The following is a 22055-nucleotide window of genomic DNA, read 5'->3' as shown; positions in this document are numbered from 1 at the left end:
CTACATATATAGGAATACCCTAGTCAAACAGTGTGCAAGACAACAGAAAACATCAAGCACCCAACATCATCATGATGGAAAGAATGAATGCTCTTATCTTATAATATGTATCGTTTCTTGTGGTGGTGGTGGTGGTGGTGGTAGAATTGTGTTTCAAAGAACATCTGCACAAACATGTCAGATGGGGCCAGGAATGGTGGTGTGCCTCTAATCCCAGCACTCGGGAGGCAGAGGCAGGTAGATCTCTGTGCATTCAAGGTCAGCTTGCAGAAAAATGTGTCTGATAATATCTTTGGGGTGAAGGTAAAGAGCAGACAGAAGGGACTCTGCGACTAGTCACAAATATGTACACAACATAATTTCTTCACTGTTTAATATCGTTTGCAAAGTTTCTAGCCACTGCAATTTCATAAACTACAACCCAATTCAGTATGTTCTTTTAATATATTTTCACGGTCCTATCCACGTTGAAAAGGAGCCAAGGAAACTAGGCTTGCAGGCAGGTTGAATATGCATTTAAGGCAAGCAACACCAGTTCGCTACCCTAATTAGTGCAACAAGAGACTTGGTGAGCAACCAGGGATTTCATAACCCCGCTAATTGTGCCTGGGACAAACAGTTTCCATGCGCAGAGGTGCTTGTCCATTAAAGGGGAAAACATGACACGACTTCCTTCCACTGGGTGGCTGACTCTGGAAGGCTCTCGTTCTGACGTGGAGTCTAGCGGACAGTAAATGGGTGCTCAAAGAAGGGGTTACCCACGGGCCACCTCAGACTGTCACTTCCCAGTTCCCATTCTTTGTTAAGGATGCAGTCATTTTGTTTGTTTGTTTATGTGCATAAGTGCATTGCACCACCTCTGTGTCTGGTGCCCATGGAGGTCTGAGGAGGGCACTGAATCGCTTGGAACCAGAGTTACGGATGGCTGTGAGCCACCTGTGGGTGCTGGGGTCTGAACCGAGGTCCTCTGTAAGAACAGCAAGTTGTCTCAACCACAAACCTGAGCTATGCAGGAAAAAAAAAAAGCTATTCAGAAAAATAAAACTATCTCAAAAGCAAGAATCCCAGAACCCTGCATCCTCTATCTATGGTCGCTCTGTGAGTCTCATTTGAGTCCCCGTCCTTCATATTCCCCCAGGTAATGTGTGACCACCGCAGCCTTCCTTAGGAAGAACCCTGTTTGGCCTGATTAGCTGAGCATCCATGACTTGATGCTGCTTCTTAGTTTTCTATCCAGTGGCCCCACCCTGCTTCCTGGTTATCAATCCCCTTGCCCACAGCACAGCCAGAGTCATTCATTCCCCATCCTGGATACTAAGATCTCTGTTTCCAAGGGTCTAATACAGCTCATTCTACAAATTTAACTACAGCCAGGGATGCAGCAACAGCAATTTTTCTCTTTTGTTTTCTACTTCTTTTCCTAGATAGGAGCTTGGCTTGAGTTTATAATCCTCCTGCCTCGGCCTTCCAAGTGCTGAGATTGCAGGTGTGTGCCACCACATCCAGTTCCAAAATTTTTTTTTGAAGAACAAATGTTTTTAAATGATCATCCCTTCCTAGTGGGAGGCCCAAGCTTGCCGATGGATAGTCTAGACCCAGGTGCATGAGCCTTCTCTTTTCCCGCTATACTTCTTCACCAGAAAAACAAATTCTTTTAATCTATGGGTGTTAAAAGGTAGGGGAACCTTGTCTCAAAAAAAAAAAAAGCAGCTGAGTTTTTCTAATGTCATGTACTACATACCTTTCCTGTTAGCCTTGCTGTGGTGAAGGGAAGATAGGAATTTCCCGACACCTTTGGATTTTCCGCACGCTTTTTTCAAAACGGTTGACGAATAGACAATACGAATATGTTGGTTGATCTCTCTATCAGGTGAATTCAAAAATTCTGGGTAATCGTCGATCTGAAAAAGAATTTGCTCTCATTGAACAGAACGCCTAATTATTTGGGGAAAATAAATCCTGTACACTAAGGGTGAGTTTCACGCGAGTTGTTTCCGTAATTTTCCACTGGGGTACATTTTCTCTTCTTGTTCTCAATTCTTTCTCTAATTGTTCTAGTTCCTACGAAAAATACAACAGGCAACAGAGGCCAGGAAACCATTTATACAATAAAAAGCAATGGTGTTTTTGTTAATACACATTCCTTTTTTATAAACCTCATTGTTTATAATAAGTGTGTGTCTGACTGTCTGTGTGTATCTCCACTTCGTGTATGTGTGTGTGCATCTCCACTTTGTGGTTTTTAAGGTGTGTGTGTGTGTGTGTGTGTGTGTATAGTCTACACAACAGCAGACCTCTACAGAATACCTTCAAAAGTAGCTTTTAATGAAAACATAGCACTTTAGAGGCATGCCCAAGCTTTCTAGTCAACTGAGATGAACCAGATCAAACGCCTGTAAAGACACTTAAACAGTTTTTTCCTCCTAAAAGAGAAATTTCACTGCTCTAAAACATGTATACATTTCTGATCTAACTTTTTATAGCCACTACCTCCATCCTTTTCCTTCTTTTCTTTAGACGAGAAAATGGGATTTCGTCTACCTGCTTGCAGGGTTGTTGTTTTGTTTGTTTGTTTGTTAGTTGTTCATTTGATTGGTTGGTTTTTTTCCCCCCAGAACTGTAATTACACCTTAGATTCACAGGTGTCTACCACATAGCAAACCGGGAGAGCTGGGGCCCAGAAGCGCTAGGGCTAGCTTGCTCTGGGGCTTCCAGATGTCCACGTGACACAAGGACAAAGGCAGAGAGGGAACCGAGACAAGTGGGCATTAGCTGACCAGCAGACGCGCTTGCAGAGCAAGGTGAGAAGTGAGGACAAGGGAAGGCACACAGAGATGCGGTCTCCGAGAGAGGGCAGCGCCCAGGGACACGATTTCAGCAAAGGGAAGGCGGGTTCTCAAGCTGCTCACAGTGACACTGTCAAAGTGTGGCCGCCTTGGCGTAACCCAGAGGGTGACGACATGTGATGTAAGAAACTGGGGATGACGAGATTCTCAAAGAACTAATAAAAATATCAAATTATAGCCGGGCGATGGTGGCGCACGCCTTTAATCCCAGCACTCGGGAGGCAGAGGCAGGCAGATCTCTGTGAGTTCGAGGCCAGCCTGGTCTACAGAACCAGTTCCAGGACAGCTAGGGCTGTTGCACAGAGAAGCCCTGTCTCGAAAAATCCAAAAAATTAAATTTTCATTCATTCATTCACTCATTCATTCATTCATCTTAAGGGGAAACCTATGGAGTCTAGTATAAATCTCTAGACTATAACAATCCAAGACCTGTTTTCTAAGATCTCAGAAATGAGATTAAGACATTTGTGCCCGGCAGGACCCTTTCTCAGGAAGGATAATCTTAACAGCCCATTCACCTGAAATGCATCAGCTTCCTACGGAGCGTATGGCCGCTCAGACACGTTGCCACAGCACTGCTGCCACCCAGCAGCACACACTTGCTTCCATTCAGTTCTGGAGGTGAGAAGTCTAGCCAGGAGTCCGGTCTTGGGGGATCAGTGAGTGGGGGAGCTCTGTGGATCAGCACTTGCCTGGGATGCACCAGGCCTGCATTTAGTCCCAAACAAAAACAAGAATGGGTCTTGCTGAGCTCACAGTAAGGTACCAGCAGGACTGTCCCCTTCTGGAGGCCCCTAGGGAAGTCTGTCTCCTTGGCCACTTTCGGCTCCTAGATGCTGCCCTTTTTCTCCAGACTCCCAATCCCTTCTTCCTCTGAAACTAGCAATGCTGGCTGGTCTTTCTCAGGCTGCCTCTCCCTCTCTCACCTACATAGTGCCTACCAGGATACTACTAATTTATCTAATTTTATTTATTTACTTTTTAAAATGATTTAGTTTAATTATGTGTATATGTAGAGGAAGGCCATGTGCCTGTGAGCACAGGGTGCTCCAGATACCTGGGGTTCCAGGCAGGTGTGAGCCACATGAAGTGGGTGCTGGGAACTGACTCTGTCCTCCGGAAGAACAGTATGTGTGCACTCTGAACTGACGAGCCATCTCCCCAGCCCCTGTTTGTTTACTTTTCAACAAGGTCTTGCTTGGCCCCAAACTCATGATCCTCTTCTGGAGTGCGGGGGTTACAGGTGTGGGCCACCAGGCCCAGGTCAGACTCCTATTTTAAAGTCAGTTGAGTAGCATTCTCAATTTCCCTTGTCATCTGCTATAACATAGTCCCAGATCCCAAGGATTTGGAGTGTGGCTATCTCTGGGGAGGAATCGCTATCACAACTTCCAATGATCACCTACACTGCCCAGGAGGGACAATGACCCTACAAACAGTGTTTGAATGTTAGATTTGTGCAGCTCATATATAGATTCAACATATTCTTCTGGGGTTTTTGGTTGTTTGCTTTGGGAAGTTGTTTCATTTTGTTTGCAAAATGGGAGATTGAACTTAGTCATAGTGCATTAATAGTCTCCTGCATTCTGCCTCGGCTGTTTGATTGTTTTTTTTAAAAAAGTAAAGGCAATTTATTTTTTAAATTAGCTCAGAAGACCAGAAATAATGACAACGATTTACTTTTTTACAGAAGAAGGAGGAGGAGGAGGAAGAGGAGGAGAAGGAGGAGGAGGAAGTGGAGGAAGAGAAGGAGGAGGAGGAGGAGGAGGAGGAGGAGGAGGAGGAGGAGGAGGAGGAGGAGGAGGAGAAGGAGAAGGAGAAGGAGAAGGAGAAGGAGAAGAAGAAGAAGAAGAAGAAGAAGAAGAAGAAGAAGAAGAAGAAGAAGAAGAAGAAGAAGAAGAAGAAGATGATGATGACGTAGTTGTTAACAGCAGCTAAGGGTGCTTAATGCCAAGACTGAAGACCTGAGTTCGAGCCCAGGACCCTCAAGATGAGAGACCTGACTTACACTTGCTGTCCTCTGACATCCACATTCTCACCATGACACATACACACTCACACTAACAAATAAACACACACACGTTCACTCGAAATAAAAAAAAAGTGCATTAAATAAAAGTGTTACAGAAACAAATCAGTGTGATCGCAGCTGACAAGGGAAATCTGAATTTAAAAAATAAAATTTCATTGAATTTTATTTTTTTTCTTATAGTGCATTGGACCAAATTTTGATTTTCTAGGCAAAACAGTCAAGAGCCTTGCCAACCTCTCCCTCGGAGATACAGACTCAGGCAAACAAGAGAGAAAGGAGGCGAGACACCTGTCCCAAGGGAGAAAGGAAGAAACACCTGGAAAGCAGCGCAGACAAAGAGACCAGGAGGTAGTGGGAGGGGAAACCGGAGAGGAGGCTGCGGGCTCTTCCAGTCAACCTGTTCCCAGAGGAGAGAGAGATGGAGGCAACACTCTAGAAACTGGGACACGCTCAGAGAGGCCAGATTGTACCTCCTGAGACTCGGCTCTGATGACACTCCTTCCAGGAAGTTTTCTCATCCAGTTTGGATCAAGTGGCAGCCTGAAAGGGGCAAGTACCCAGTGCACATCACGTAAATTCATTCGTTCCCTCACTTGGCCTGGACCAGTCCCGTGTTAGAAAGTAAACAAGCCCTGGCAGCTTAACTCGCTCGCAGCGTTAGTTTGCGCGGGTGTGGGCTCCTGTTCCTCCCACACACGCTGCAGACCAGGAGTTTAAAGGACAAGAGGCTGGCTTGAAGGTGTGTTTCTACAGGGGCACGAGCTGTCAAATCTCCGCAATGCTGGGAGCAGGGGTAGACAGACTGAGAAGGGGGTGGGGGCGTCGTTATTTCAAATTCTCCCGCAATCCCCAGCTTTCCCGCGCCGCTGCTTTCACTGACAAGAAGATGTGGGGAAGTCGCGGGCGGGATGGAGAAGGTGTTCCTCCTCCTTTCGCCGGTGCAGGAGAGGGGTGCGAGAGTTTAGGAAGGAGCCCGCCCTCCCGCGCTCCCGCGATCCTCACCAGGTCAATGGCCACGACGTCCCGCAGAGCCACGACCCGCCGGATGGACTTGGGCGGGTTCTCGGTCAGGTAGATGAGCCGGTCGCTGAGCACAACGTACTTGAACGTGTGCTTCTCTGCGTCGGACACCACGATGCACGGCTCGTAGGCGCGGACGGCGTCGTAGACCTCGGGCGCCAGGTGCCGCCGCAGGAACGCGTCCAGACGGCTGTTCGTGCGCGCCGGGAAGCCGGACCGAGCGGGGCTAGCCATGCCGCACCCGCGACCAGGCAGAGTGTCCTCGCTGGCTGTGCCTCCACGACACTCGGTGGAACCCGTGCACGCCACAAAGCCGCGCGCCAGCTGCCTCCGCCACCACCGCTCCGGGACGCAGGGAGCCGGCCCCAAAGCTCCAGGAACCCGCTCCCGGGTCCGGTTTCCGAGCCCCCTGCCCCGCCCCTAATCTTTGTCCGCACTTTCACAGCGATGGGCGGGGCGAGACTGAGGTCTTTCTTTGCAAGGTTGATTGACAACCGAGAAATGCTCAAGGTCTGGGAAGGAATAGTTAGGGGCCTCATCCAGTTACTGAGTCACAGGGTCCCAAACAAACTCCATTGATCATGGAGGCAAGTTTTAACCTGATTTCCCGTTCAAGAGAAACTTGAACCATGGATTTTTACCGATTTGAGAATCCTATAATAATTCGCCTTTGCCCAGAACACTGCCTGGTTTGTATGACCATAACACTGACTTTCCAGCTTTGTCTCCGAAGCCTGCTGTCTCAAGGGGGTTCTCACAAATTGCTCTGGTAACGCAGGACCATCTAAACCGTGCACCTGTGTTCCCGAGAACAATGCGGAAAATGAATGCACGGTTGAAGGACCCTCTGGAAATGGAAGCTAATGGGTGGAAGGATGTGGATTGTGCAACCCTAGAGACGCAGAGCAATAAAGAGACCGCTTCACGTTTGCAGGCCTGGAATAGCACGGAATGTTGGGTTAACGAGATGAAAAGCAGACAGAAACTTGCTTGCCCTAGGTGTACACTTCCATTTTTATTTCACATCCTAGGAAAGACATCTTCCCCTCCCCCCTTCCCATTCATCTAAAGACCCAAGAATGGAGCCAGGTGACCCACACTGTAGGCCTAGCATTCCAGAGACTGAGGCCTGAGGACAGCCACACTGGAGGCCTGACTTTGTCGGTCTAGTGAGTTCTGGACTGCACAGCAAGACCCTGTCTCAAAATAAATACAAGGAAAAGATACAATAATAAAAATATCATCCCTCCAGTTACCAACAACCCTTAATAAAACCTGATGTTCCTAACTGTGATTTATATTCTCCTTCTTTCACATTTTACTGTTATGTGTTGAGTACTGTAAACAATTTTCCATCCAGTGTGGGAGAAGAGTCGAAATGTACTGCAGTGTGTAACCAGATATTTCACCCCCTACACTAGGGAAAGAGAAGTGCTTAGGCCTAGCTAAACAAAGCAGTAATAAATAGAACACACTATTTCTTGTCTTAGCCTGTATTTGGTAAGAGTAGGGTACAAGTGCCACCTGCTGGCAAAATCTCAGAGTGTCCCCAGAGTTTACCTGACTCCTATGGGTAGTGGGCAGAAAGGTAAACCCTCGCCACTGCCTAACAGTCAACCCCACAACAGCGGCTCAGTGACAAGTGACTATAACAGCAGAGGGAGAAAGTGAAGACCAAGGGGGAGAGCCCCACTTCAGACCTCTGTCCTGTCTCTGGGTTTCTTGTTTTCTACCCACTTCCCAGGACCAAGGTAAACAGAATGTGGGGACCATGACCAGAACAGGCAGTGCCCCAAAGCTGACTAGGGATCAGACATCTTTTGGTGACCAAGACACCAACCTTAATAAACCTTAAGATGAAGCACACAAAAATGGGACTGATGATGACCTCATTTAAGCCTGGCGACCCACAGAGAAGCCAGTATCATGGTTTCTAGGACTCAAGTGTTCCACACCGTTGCCAGGGCAACAGCAAAGTTCAGATTACAGGGATAAGGTCAACCACAGAGAAAATCGTACTGGATTTGGAGGCAGGAGGATTGGATTAGATGACTAACCCTGTGGCTCACTATCTGTGAGATTTTTAGGGGGAAACATCACTTAACCTTGCAAAGTCTAAGTCTCATCACATATGAAAGGCATCTACTAACGCTTGCCCTGCCTGCCAAAGAGTGGAAGACCAGAAAGTCCTGCAGACATTGAAGTGTCCACGTTCCCCTGGGCTTTCCTAATCTTTCCATAGGCAGCTAACCTAAATGTCCCTGAGATAAGCACTTACTTTCTTGTCTTTTTCCCCCCCTTTTGGCTTTTCAAGACAGGGTTTCTCAGTGTAGCTCTGGCTGTCCTGGCACTCGCTCTGTAGACCAGGCTGGCCTCGAACATACAGGGACCCGCCTGCCTCTGCCTCCCGAGTGCTGGGATTAAAGGCGTGCGCCACCACACAGCAATCACATGTTTCTTTGCCTTCTAAGCCTCTCCAAACTCAAGAAACATTTGGCATAGATTCTGAGCAACCAAGCGTTTGATAAACATTTCTACGAGAAGAAGGGAGGATTACTTGTATGAGCTAACCTCAAAAGGCTAACCTTTTCCTTATAAGAGTTGCCATGGTCATGAGTCTCTTCACAGCAAAAGAAACCCTAACTAAGACAGAGACAGAGCTTGTCTCAGGACAATAAAATGGAGATTGAGAGGCAATGACAGCAGACACCCCACACACACATTTGGCCACACAGAGGCATGTACCACTACCACCCACCTGTCCTCATGTATGTGCCTCATGCACATTAAACACACAGAGTAACACTTTAGTCTTTTATTAGTCCATCTTAGATTTCCTGCTAGTGCACACAAACGTGCACATAATTCACACATGTGCACACACACGCACACAGATGCCTAATGAAAATATAGTAAAAAGAGGGAGCTGGAGAGGCGGCTCCGCAGTTTAGAGCACTTACTCTTGAAGAGGAACTGCCTTCCATTTCCAGCATCCACATGGCAACTCATGGACATTCAAACTCCAGTCCCAGTGACCCATTGCCCTCTTTTGACATCCAAGTGCACCAGGCACTCACATTGTATACATACATGAAAACATTCATACACATAAAATTAAATAAGTTTTTAAAACAAAAAAAAATGCAAGCCAGCGCATCTGCCCTATTTTCTAGCTTTTTCTTTTCCAAGAGTCCCGCGTGGCTCGAGCTGACCTTGAACTTCTACTTCGGAGTGTTGGAGTCACGTGCATAGTTTGGCTGTGGCTTTGTTTCATGATGGGATCGCACCTAAGGCTCCGTGCATGCTAGACAAGCATGCTACCAACTGACCACATCCCCTCAACATCTTTTCTGGCCAAGAAGCCACCATGAACGAACTTCTGCTAATGTGACTTTCGCCTTAGCACATACTGATGGGAAACACACTAGGAAGGGAAGATGAAAGCCAACGCAGTGGGTAGAAACTCATGATTCTGTTCTTTGTAGTTCAATTCCATGTTTTTTGCCAGTGTTTACTGAGAAGGTATTATATACAAAGAGAACCAGAATACTGCTCTCAGGCTTTATGAACTGGCTACAACAGCTGGGGACAGTGGAGTGTGCCGTAACCCGACCACACAGAGCCAAGAGCATCTGCAGCGCCAACAGCCTCAGCCACTCAGGAAACTCCAGGCCGCCTAGGCTGTCTGAGATCCAGTCTCCAGAAACAAAGATAGCTTTTTTAAAGGTCTGGGTGTGGTGGGGCATACCGTTAGTCTCAGCACTTAGGAGGCAGAAGTAGGCAGATCTCTGTGAGTTCAAGGCCACACAGGTTACGTAGTAAGACCTTGCCTCAAAACAAAACAACAAAAATTCGAACACACTAATACATAAGACAACCACACGAATTTAATATAAAGTAAAATCACTAAAATATGTTAATGATGAAAGAGGTAAAAAGCAAGACACTTCAGAGGAACGAGTCAGCACAAGCCTGAGTAAGGAAATTTGGACGACTTCATGATGGAGTCAAGTTATTCAGTGCACAAAGAGTGTCTGCAGCTGCAAGCAGCCCCTTCCCCCTTTGGAGACAGCATCTCACTGTGTAGACCAAGCTGGCCTCAAACTCGAGGTTAACCTGCCTCTTCCTCCTGATGCTGGGATTAACGTGGGGTTAAAGGTGAGTGCTTCTTCTAGCTTTCTTTCTCCTTTCTTTGTAGTCATTTTTCTGCCTGCATGTACACCCGAGCACCAGCAGAGGGCATCAGATCTCATTGTAGATGGTTGTGAGCCACCGCTGGCTCCAGAAGGGCCAGTGCCCTGAACTTCTGAGCCCTGGAGCAACTTTTTAAACGTTTTATTATGAAACATACAAACACAGAATATTTTTATATCCAAAAATTTAGAATAAAGCAAAGATTCACTCAAATCATAGCACCTAAAGATAGCCCTTTATTTTTTTGAAGTCCCAGAGGAGCATTGAGGGTCTAACATAAAACAGTACCAGCAGTGAGGTATGTGTTCTTAGCGCTGGGGATGCCTGTGGAATGAGGAGAATCAAGACTTCAAGGTCATCCCTGTAGACAGCAAGTTAGAGGCCAGCCTCGGCTACATAAAACTCTCTCAACAAAACAGAAAACGAGCTGGAGAGATGTTCAGTAGCACTTGCTACACTTCCAGGAGATCTGGGTTTGATGCCCAGCACCCACACAGTGGCTCACAACCATCTGTAACTCCAGTTCTAGGGGATCCAATGCCCTCTTCTGGCCTCCATGAACATGAACACGGTGCATAGGCACACATGCACACAGGACATCCACGTACATTAAATAAAAAACAAAATTTAAATTTAAAAAAGTGGAGAAGGGGAACCACTATGCAGAAATATAGAACCAAACCATGTTATTGGCTATGAAGAATAACCATAAACAGGAAGGTGAGACAGTTCATGGGTAAAGATTTCTATCTCCAAGCTTGATGACCTGAGTTCAATCCCTGGAATCTACCTTGGAGGGGAGAACCAACTCCTGAAAGTTGTCCTCTGACCTGGACATGTGGGCACCCTACCTGCATGCAATAAATAAAAAAATGTTTAACATAAAAGTCAGCAACAAGCTGGGCGGTGGCGGTGCACACTTTTAATCCCAGCGTTCAGAAGGCAGAGGCGCTTGCCTCTGTGAGTGCAAGGATCTCTGAATTGGAGGCCAGCCTGATCTACAGATCGAGTTCCAGGGCAGTCAGGGCTACACAGAGAAGAACAAAAGAACAACAAAGCAAAGTTAGTCCCAGCAGAAAGAATGACTGTGACGGCACTGCGCTGTGTTGAAACATTCACAGAGAGAAACAACTACCAACCCGCTCTACACGGAGACAGACTTTGTGGAGAAGACAAGCTAGGTTTGAGACACGGCCTTAGTCACTGTGGGCTGCTATAACACACCGCTGTGGACTGGGGGAGTTAAATAACAAACATACCCCGAAGTTCTGGAGTCTGTAAATCCAAGAGGAAGGTATTATCAGATCCAGTGTCAGGGGAGGACCTTTCTTTGGCATGCAGAAGGTTTTTCTTTTCTGATGTTTCAAGGCAGTGTTTCTCTGTGCAACAGCTCTGGCTGTCCTGGAACTCACTCTGTAGACCAGACCTGTCTTGAACTCACAGAGTTTTGTCTGCCTCTGCCTGCCAAGCACACCACCATCACCTTTAACCTGGCTCAGAACTATTTTCTCATAACCTCCAGTGGTGGAGGAAATGGAGTTTTTCTGTAAAATGAGGGGCTCCACCCTTGTGTTCTCACTACCTTTCCAGAGCCCCACCTACACAGTGGGAAACAGAAGGGGTAAGGTAAAGGTGGACGCGCACCCTACAACTACACAGAGAGTTCTAGAACAGCCTTGGTTTCTGAGCCTGTTGTAAACACCGAGAGTGGATCATGCACAGAAATACTTGGTTTTTCACAACACAGGACTCTAAAACCTTGTGCTTTATACATTGGCTACCTGAGTACTCAAAATGTCTACGGGATGAAAGAAAACCCAAAAATAATTCACAGAATCAATTATGAGCAGATCAGAGTCACGCCGGCATTTTTATTTGGATTAAATGACAGAAAGGTGTCATTTGAAAGAGAGGCAAACAGATTGCCAAGGACAATTGATGAATGAGGGAAAGAAAGCTAATTCCTGAGCATTTAATAACTCATTAATTGAAACTCTAGTTCTCAATCTACCTAAACACTAATGAGATATTAGTTTAATTCATGGTGACAATATATATAAAACCATAGTTACCTATTTTCTCTTCCAGTTCTTTTGCCAATGATAGTGATCAATTTTTAAAGAAGGCAATTTCTCTAAGGAATCCTAGATTTTATAGGAAAAAGAACAACAACCAAAAAAACCCTAGACCAGAATTCATTTAATTCCCCACAATAAAAATGCCATCATTTTAATCAGAAGAGAGTCTTTACCAAGAGAAATAATGTAAATAGTGATTTGATTATTTCTGTCTTTATTTTTTATTTTTGTTTTTCGAGACAGGGTTTCTCTGTGGTTTTGGAGCCTGTCCTGGAACTAGCTCTTGTAGACCAGGCTGGTCTCGAACTCACAGAGATCCGCCTGCCTCTGCCTCCCAAGTGCTGGGATTAAAGGCGTGCGCCACCACCGCCCGGCCTCTATTTTATTTTGATAGAGCAAGCAATACTAACTTTATTATATATATGGCCTTTGCCAAAATAATACGAATAATAATAATACAAATAATAATTTGACACACGCCAAATACATAAATAATGGAGAAATGACACCATGGTCATCACTTATCATAACTTCACAGCACAATTTCTAAGAGAACATTAAATATTTAACTAAAATAGAATACCCCTATTGTAGGGGAATGTGTTACAGTAGTGTTGCAGGGATATCCTGACTTATTGGGAAGCCAGGATATGCTCAGAGCCACAGTAAGACAGCTCTGGAGGGGTGGAGCCTCAATAGGCAGCTCTGGAGGGGTGGAGCCTCAATAGGACAGCTCAGCCCTGGAGTACAGGTGTCCTGACTATGGGGAAGCCAGGCTACCTGAAGCTGGGGTGTGATGGGGGATGGTCTCCCCACAGGATATAGGGATCCTGCTCCTCTCCTGGAGAGCTGCTACAGCTGAGTTCTGCTCTGTTCCCTTAAGGGAGAGTCCTAGCAGAGCTATCTGCTTCTTCTCTGACCTAAGATGTGTCTTCTTTTGCTAACACTCTGCTAAATTAGGGAAGCCCTCCCCCCCACCCTGCAGAAATAAAGCAATCTCCTCCCACTCCAGCAAAAAGTTGTTACTTTTTCCTGCCTGGCCTTGCTCAGACCCCCTTAAGGAGCATCATAGTAAGGTTCTTCTGGTCTGCTCCACCTTGCTGAGGCCCCCTAGGGTGTGTCTCAGTAATGCTTTTCTGATATAGATATGAATAATTTGTATTGGTATGGATCTTGGTTTATTGAGACGAATTTAAGATCAATTTTGTTATATGTATATTTCTACTCTTGACTAAGGTATTGTGTTTGTGCAGTTCATTTAAAAAATGTAATGTATATTTAAGAAATACAGGTTAATAGATAATCATCTATAATAGTCAAACTTTGTATAGTCATGTTAGTTAGGTTTCCTAGATGTACAGAGATATATTTCAGATGGATAAGGATTTCTCAAATCTTTCAAAGACCTTCAGAATATAGCATTTAAGATGTTTAAGAACTTAGGACTTTTCATGACAATGGCACACGTCTGCTCCTAGCAGCAGCAATCTACTTCAAGAGGAAGATGGGCAATGAAGAGGCCCCTTGTGGCATTGGTTAGCCATTTGGGCAAGAAACTGCTCTTGCCCAGGTCTCAAATCCAGAGTGTGTTTCTTTCACTGACTTTGGGTTCAGAGTGAGTGTTGTAATATGGGCGGCGGCGGGGCTGTGTCCCCAAAACCCCAGCCGCCTGCCCGGCTAGCTTATGTCCTGAAATAATTACACACAAACTGTATTCATTTAAACACTGCTTTGGCCCATTTCTATCTAGCCTCTTCTAGGCTAATTCTCACATATTAATTTAGCCCATTTCTAATCATCTGTGTAGCGCCCCTAGGTGCGCTTACCGGGAAGATTCTAGCCTATGTCCATCCTGGGTCGGAGCTTCATAGCTTGCGTCTGCCTGGGAGCTGGGCATGGCGTCTCTCTGAAGGCGTCTGCTCCCAAGAGGAGAGTTGTCGAGTCTGACCTCACTTCCTCTTCCTCCCGGCATTCTGTTCTGTTTACTCCTCCCACCTATCTCCTAACCAATGAGAGCCAAGCAGCTTCTTTTATTTTAACCAATGACCTTCCTCCATCAAGTGAGGGTGCTCAGTGATTGGTTGGTTTCCTGCTCCAGCTGTCCCTTTTAGCCTACACTTACAGCTCACACTCTGACCAAACGTGTTCTTGAGAAAGTAAAGCACTGTCCGTGTCCTTAGGGCAATTGTGACATTTCGTAGATCAGTCTGCTGATGACATGTGACTGAGATACACCACATCAGAGTGCTTAATTCACTTGCCAGAAATCTGCCACCTGAGCCTAAATGCTAAAACTTTACTTCTGATTCCAGACTGTAAAAATGCTAATGCATACACCTTGTACAACCTGTAACCAGAGCTATCAAACCAAACCAAATAAAACTCATAATAGTGGTACTTTTAGCAGCGTCAACTCTGCTCTCGTATCTTGTATTTCAGATCCTCTTTGTTAAAGAAACAGTTCTAGGTCTTTATGTTCTAATACAAGAAGCTTTTCATTATGGACTTCATTTTTGCTGTGTAATATGTGAGATCATTCTCCAACTGGAGCTAAAAGAGTCTGATTTTCAAGGCTCGCTTTTTCGTTAGCACGCTCTATTTCTAGAGGATCGACTTGCAGTTCCTCTTTGTAGATGTGGCTTCTTCTAGTTCTCTCCTTAAGAGAATCTCTCCTGCTCAGAGTCTCTAAGTAAAGCCCTAGGGTCTTCACATTCACCTACACTCTCTTGTTGATCTTAATCTTTCCTTCTAATTCTAATATTCGCTGATCGTATTCGGAGACCAAGCCATGTTTTTCTTTCAGTTTTCCTAAGGATTCACCTGCAGCTTGTAGGACTTCTACAATCTTCCTCTTCATTTTCTTCTAAAATGTTTGCCCCCATTGATAGACATATAACAGATTTTTCACATGACTTCTGAACTTGCTTATTTTCAAAGTTTACTTAAGTTATCTCATGCTTCAAACATCAACTGGAGATTCTCTTCTAGTTCAGCAACACGCCCTTTAAGGAAAAATTTTTTTGAGAATGAAGAGTTTTCAAATCTCTACTCAACTAGATCTTTTCAGAATGTAGTCTATTATTTCCTTCATAAAGACAATTGATTTAGATGAAATGCTTGTTGGTCTTCAGTCATAGTTTTCATTTGAACCATAACGCTTTGTTCATTTTGATTGTTTTATCTTAATATTTCACCTAGTTTCCCCGTAAACTCACTTACTCTTGGTCTCAGTTCATTCTTGTGCTGGGCGGTTAGCTCTGCTCCTTCCCTGAGCTCTACTGTCTTTGCTGTTCCCTTTCCCATTTCTGATGGGATTATCTCTTCATGACAAGTTTTCAGTGTACTTATAAAATCATCTTTTTCTTCAGCAAGAGAATTTATCTTTGTTTCTAAGATACACATAATCTTTTTAATCAAGGCTGGCTAAGTGTATGCTATTGCTTGCCTTAAGGCTCCTTACGGTACTTTCAAGTTTGTGTACAAATTATGGTTGAGGTAATAACTTTTCATTTTCTCATTAGAGGCAATTCACAGTTTCAAGAAGATCATCTTTTTGTTAAAAGCCATTCTCAGCTTCTGCTGAAGCTCACGAACATCAGAAGCTTACGCTTGTTTCATTGTTTCAAACTCTTGACATATTTTTCCACAAGATTCTCCAAGTTCAGTTTGTTAAAGTTCAATCATTTCTCATAAACTCTCATCACTTAGGATTGCATCCTGCTTTTCATGTTGTAGATTCTCACGCTGTTCCATAAGACCCTGTATTTTAAAGTAATGTTAACTTTTCTTTTCCTGAACCTGTCATAAATGTCTCACTTAGTTCAGAGATTTCTTTATGATGGAGCTTGTGAAAACGCTGATTTCTATAGTATGGTCTTCACGGCACAGCACGACTGTCTATTAAGTCTTGCTCATATTTGAATGTTTTACTACACAGCCATGTTCTTCTTTAGACAGCAGCAGACTGCAGCCTGAGCCCTTCCTCTTCCCAGAATTCTCCTATTCTGGTTGCCTCACCTATACTTCCTGCCTGGCTACTGGCCAATCAGTGTTTTTTAAAACCAGTACAATGACAAATCTTTACAGGGTACAAGACCATTAATCCATAGTACTTCCCCCCCCCTTTTTGTTAAATAATTTTTTTTGTTTATTTTTTGTTTTTTCGAGACAGGGTTTCTCTGTGGTTTTGGAGCCTGTCCTGGAACTAGCTCTTGTAGACCAGGCTGGTCTCGAACTCACAGAGATCCGCCTGCCTCTGCCTCCAGAGTGCTGAGATTAAAGGCGTGCGCCACCACCGCCCAGCCCTTTTTTTTTCTTTTCAAAACAGGAACTCCGAATCTAATCTCCTTTGTTTAGCTTTCTTTCTGACCATTATCCATCACAACTTGTAACCAACACTCTAAACAAAGACAAACATCCATAATCCATTTTTGGGAATGTGGGTATAGTTTTCTAGGATACTACTTCCTGATAACCGGGGGTGCTGATAATCTTATGGGGACCTAAAGATTAGGATTATGGTCAAGTCTCGACTGGAATATTCTGTGAGGCTTGATCATGTCAGTCAGCACTCTCAAGGCTGTTTCAAATATAGAACTCAAAGGAAACTCCAACAGAAGTCCTCTGAAATACTGGATCATCTGGGCCACACTCTGAATCCTAGCAGACCAACATGGATTAAAGCTGGATATTAAGAGTAACAGAAACAGAAAGTTTACAAACATATGGAAATTTAACAATTATCTACCAAATGAATACTGAATTGGGACATAAATAAAGAAATTAAAGACTTTCTAGAATTCAATGAAAATGAATAAATAATGTAACCAAACTTATGGGACACAATTATTAGGGTCTACAAGAAGTTGCACAAAAAACTACCAGATGTGTATGCAATCACCAAGAGCATTTAATTCTCGAGAGCAAAAATTCCAGCATGCAGGGCTCAAGCCATCTGACCAAGAACCAATGTGTGACCCCAAGAGAGGATTGCAGGCTCCTTTTCAGCAAGATTAGTGGAATTCCATGGAGGGAGGTTAGTTTGGGAGCTAGTTGGTGGGTTTAAATAAAAAGTTTGTGGGTTGTTAGAGGATTGGTAGGTGGCTTTAGTGGATAGAGACTTTCCAGCTGCAGGGGGGAGGAAATCTCTTCAGTTAGCTTAAGCTTCCATAAGGCTGGGGGCACTTGTTCATTGGCTGCACCTCAATTGTGTTTTTTTCCTAGAACTGCCTGTTCAGTTCCAGTAAACCAAAACTGAGGCCAGGTCTCTGACAGGGCTATTAGGACCCTGTCATGGCATTTGATTGGTTTTCTCAACAATGAATAGAGAGCTAAGAGTTCACAGTACTACATGCCTACATGAAAGATAGGAGAGATCTCAAATTAGCAACTTAACAGCACCCCTGAGAGCTTTAGAACAAAAAGAAGTAAGCACACCCAAGAGGAGAAGACTGCAAGAAGTATCAATCTGAGGGCTGAAATTAATAAAATAAAAACAGAGAAACACGAAGAATCAATGGGGAAAAAAGGAGTTGTTTTGTTTGAGAAAATAAACAAGATAGACTTATCCAAACTAACTAAAGGGTAGAAAGAGAATGTCAAAAATAACAAAACCAGGAACGAAGAGCGGATATAAAAACAGACACTGAGGAAATCCAGAGAATCATAAGGACATAGTTTAGAAAACTGTATTCCACCAAATTGGAAACTCTAAAAGAAATGGACAATTTTCTTGATAGATATCACTTACCAAAGTTAGATCAAAATCAGATACATGATTTAAATAGCCCTATAACCCCTAGTGATTTAGAAGCAGTCACTAGAAAACTGGTTAGCCAAAAAAAGCCCAGAGTCAGATGGTATAGAATTCTATGAAACTTTTAAAGAGGAGTTAATGCCAATATTCCTCAAATTATTCCACAAAATAGAAACAGAAGGAACACTTCCCAATTCATTTTATGAGGACACAGTTTTTTTGATACCCAAACCACATAAAGACTCAACAAAGAGAGAGAATTACAGACAAATTTCTCTCACAACCATAAATACAAAAATAGTCATTAAAAAAACTTGTAAACTGAATCCAAGAACACATCAAAAACATCATCAACCTTGATAAAGCAGACCAGAGATACATGGATGGTTCAATATACAAAAAGCAGTGTGTGTAATCAACTATGCAAAAAAAAAAATAATGGAAAAAAAACTTCACAAGATTATCTCATTAAATGCAGTAAAGGCCTTTGACAAAAATTCAACACCCATTCATGATAAAAGTACTGAAGAGAGTAGGGATACAGGGGATATACCTAAACATAATAACGGCGGTTTACAAAACATCTATAGCCAACATCAGATTAAATGGAGAGAAATCCAGAGCAATTCCACTGAAATCAGGAACAGGACAGGGTTATCCATTCCCTCCGTATGCATCCAAAACAGTACTTGAAGTTCTAGCTAGAGCAATAGGAACACTGAAGGAGGTCAGGGGTACACAAATTAGAAAGGAAGAATCAAAGTATCATTATTTGAAGATGATATGATAGTATACCTAAGTTATCCTAAAAGAGTTACCAGGGAACTCCTATTGCTGATAAAAACTTTCACAAATGTATCTGGAATCAAGATTAGCTAATGGCTAAGGACATGTCAATAGGACAAAAGCAGCCTACAAAATGAGAAAAGAGCTTCACCAGACAAAACCAGACTAAATGTCTCAAATATGGCAGGATCTCTCAGCATAGCGCTAACAAGGATCGTGAAGTAAACAAATTGCTTGAACATCAGGAAATTAAAAAAACAAAACAGAAAATCAGTGGGTGATTATAAGTTATAATGGAAATCCTGAGGAAAGGATACTTCTTTTAAAGAAAAAAAATCCTCCTCCCATGCTCGTGTTTTCCAATTCATTACCTTTCCACACTACAGGGAAGCTGGCAGGAGACTGCTCTCCTCACCCTGGGTTTCCGGGTGGGTCCCAGAGGGTGCTGCAGACACCACATACTGAGCAGGATCCTTCCAAACAAAATCATCACAAGAGCTCCTCCCAGTCCCTGGTGCCCAGCATCTGGGGCCAAGCTGCTCAAGCAAGGGCAGCATGGTGGCTGTGCCCTCCCACTCCTCGCGGGCTGGAGTGACGCCACTGTTACCTCCATCGCGGCAGAGACCCAAGGCCGTGGCCTCTTCAGGAATCTGGGGTTCTAAGCATCTGATGCCACTTAGAGCAGGTCAAAGGTCGTGCTGTGGACCGTGCTGCCCAGTGTCTCCTAGGCTACCCGGAGAGGCACTTCCGCTTCCAGGAGGAAGTTCCCTGTGCAGAGGTCCACGGGCTTGCACCCACAGTGCAAACTACATCAGAGCACTGTCCTGAGAAGAATGATGGGTTTGAGCAATTATGTTCCTTCACGGTGTCGTTTCCTAGTTTTCAAGACCTTCAAGTATCCCAACGAGCAGGAATATATGGAACAAGTAGTTTAAAGGTGATACTATTCTATCAGATGTTCAAAATTTGTTGCGCTAGGAATAGTAATTGGGAATAAATATTTGGACCCATTAATTTATCAGAGTTGCAAAATGCTGGCATGCTGACTCTGTCCTTCTAAAAAATTAATTTATTGGCTGAGATCAATCTTGTGCTTGTTAATACTGTCAATTTGAAAGGGTCTGGAGTCGTCTAGGAGACCAGTGCTAGCCTCTGAGAGATATTTATGTAGATTAAATTACTTGTGAGCCACAGTAAATGTGGGTGACATCATTCCATGGATTTGAGTCCATGGCTGCATAACACGGAGAAAGGAAATTGAGCACCAGCATTTATCTGAAAGAACTGATCAAGGTCCTAGTGTGGGGAGTTTAGAGGGACCAGCGTCTACAGGCTCCCTCCCTTGATCCCTAATGAGAGAGAGCAGGGTACAGGGATTTAAAGATTCTGTCAGAGAGTCCCACAGGCCTTCTTTTTCCTCATCGTTCCTCACAATAGGATGAAGGCAGGATAAGGGAAAATTCTCGGGACTCTCTGGAGAGGAAGGCAAAGAAGAGACGGAGACATTCCTATATAGATTTTGTTGTTGTCTCACGGAAGGGTAACAGGGCATGCTTATATTGACTTGGCCTTAAAAAAAAATTCGGATATTTTTCTATAGTTAAGGCTAGCCTAAACATGAACTAGAGGATGAAACAAGTGACCTCTAGCACAGAATATCAATCATAGTGTTGTGTTTTTGTTGGTTAAGAGGTATTCATTCATCGGGTTTTTCAGAATGTCTACTTCCAGGCTTGGACACACACTAATTGCAGGTTCAAACCTTCAAGCAGTTTGACCCTAACCCCAAGTGTAGCCAGAGAAAAATCTCAAGGTACACATGGGTAAAGGCAGATATTTTTGTTGGCTTAATTCTGTTTGATCATGTGTTGTGGTAAACACGTGACATGATCTTACAACATATAGAGGTATCACAGGTTTACCATTCAAAATTAACTTTCTTCCCTGATAATTTTGTGTGTGTGTGTGGGGGGGGGGTAATCATTGCCTCCTTTTAGTGATCATTCTTAATACACAGCACAGCAAGCAACTGGATTCCTTCTCTCTCACTTCCCTGGTCCTTCAGAAACAGGTACTTTCTTCGGTTTTACAGTGGAATGACGGCCTTCTGTTAGGACATAGTTATATGCTATTTAAGCGCAATGAAGCAGGGTCCAGAGGTGAGATTTGCCCACAGATCCAAGTATTTATGTCTCAAAGTAACCCCCCCCTAACTTCCTGTAGCCCACGGGCGAACGTGAACAATGTCCATGGGCTCCACCTTGTCATTTGTTGATGCCTCCAGAATTGTGGGAAAGCCTTGCAATTCTTTATAAAAATGATGTTTAAACATGTTGGGTGGGTGCGACATTGTCACAAGGTGCGGTGTGTACGCACAGCTCTGGGCCAGGGTTGGTGAAAACGATGAGCACCATTACAGTTAAGATGACGTCACCCTTCTCTGCATGGCCCTGCTGTCTGCTAGGACAATAGTAGCCCAGGGAGAAGGGGAAACTATGTCTGTGACCCATAGTGTGTCAGAGCTCAGAAATTATGTTCCTAACTGTTAGGGGCACCACTGAGTACAGGACTGCCCATTCACACTTGTATACTTTTCCTGGCCACTAGATTTTGTAGTGATATTTTCTTTGTGTTTTAACAAACAAAGCTTCCTTGAAGATCAGACTGCAGTGCTATGCCACTAGAGGCCAAGGAATGGTAGCACACTCCTTTACTCCCAGGACTCTGGAGACAGACACAGAGGGATCTCTGTTAGTTCAAGGCCACCCTGGGCTACACGAGATTATCTGTCTAAAAGAGAAACAGAGCTGACATCAAGGCAATCCCAGCACTTGGGTTCCCATGCCTTTAATCCCAGCACTAGGGAGGTGGACTGGTGGAGACAGGAGTGATATGGCTGGGCAGAAATAGGAATATAAGGCAGGAGGAGACAGGAACTCAGTGCGGTCTGAAGCAGTCTGAAGCAGTCTGAGGTCAGTCTGAGGACAGGATCACCCTCTTGGCATGAGCAGTGGTAGAGGTAAGAACCCTCTGGTGGCTGGCCGCTCTGCTTCTCTGATCTTCAGCATCAACCCCTATACCTGACTCTGAGTTCTGATTGTTAAGATCAACTGGCGTCTGTGCTCCAGCAGTCACTTGTCACTTGTCCATTTTCTGCCACACCCGTGGATTGATTTTCCCTGTTGCCAGGATGGCCTGCGAGGGTCCTCCTGCCAGGACTGACCTGTTCGGCTCTGGGCTGTACTTATAAGTTGACCCGAGTAGACTGTATCACATTGGGGAATAGATATCCTGTCCCTGAACCCATGACTTAAAATGAGGAAGAAAATTTTTATTAATAATAA

The 22055-nt window shown here is 44.3% G+C and overlaps 1 protein-coding gene across 1 annotated transcript in view; it reads right to left on the bottom strand.

Annotated features, from left to right (window-relative positions):
* Window positions 1–6132, bottom strand: part of C20H12orf56 (chromosome 20 C12orf56 homolog) — a 49046-nt gene extending 42914 nt beyond the window's left edge. The window contains exons 1-2 of the mRNA XM_075954863.1: window positions 5881–6132; window positions 1742–1901 (exon numbers count right to left, since the gene is read on the bottom strand). Coding sequence (XP_075810978.1) covers window positions 1742–1901; window positions 5881–6132 — 412 coding nt within the window. The remainder of the gene's footprint in view (window positions 1–1741; window positions 1902–5880) is intronic.
* Window positions 6133–22055: the final 15923 nt, after the last annotated feature.

The sequence above is a fragment of the Microtus pennsylvanicus genome, chromosome 20 (genome assembly GCF_037038515.1).
Source record: "Microtus pennsylvanicus isolate mMicPen1 chromosome 20, mMicPen1.hap1, whole genome shotgun sequence".
NCBI lineage: Eukaryota > Metazoa > Chordata > Mammalia > Rodentia > Cricetidae > Microtus > Microtus pennsylvanicus.
Note: the sequence above shows the minus strand (reverse complement) of the source record. Positions and strands in the feature narration are given on the sequence as shown.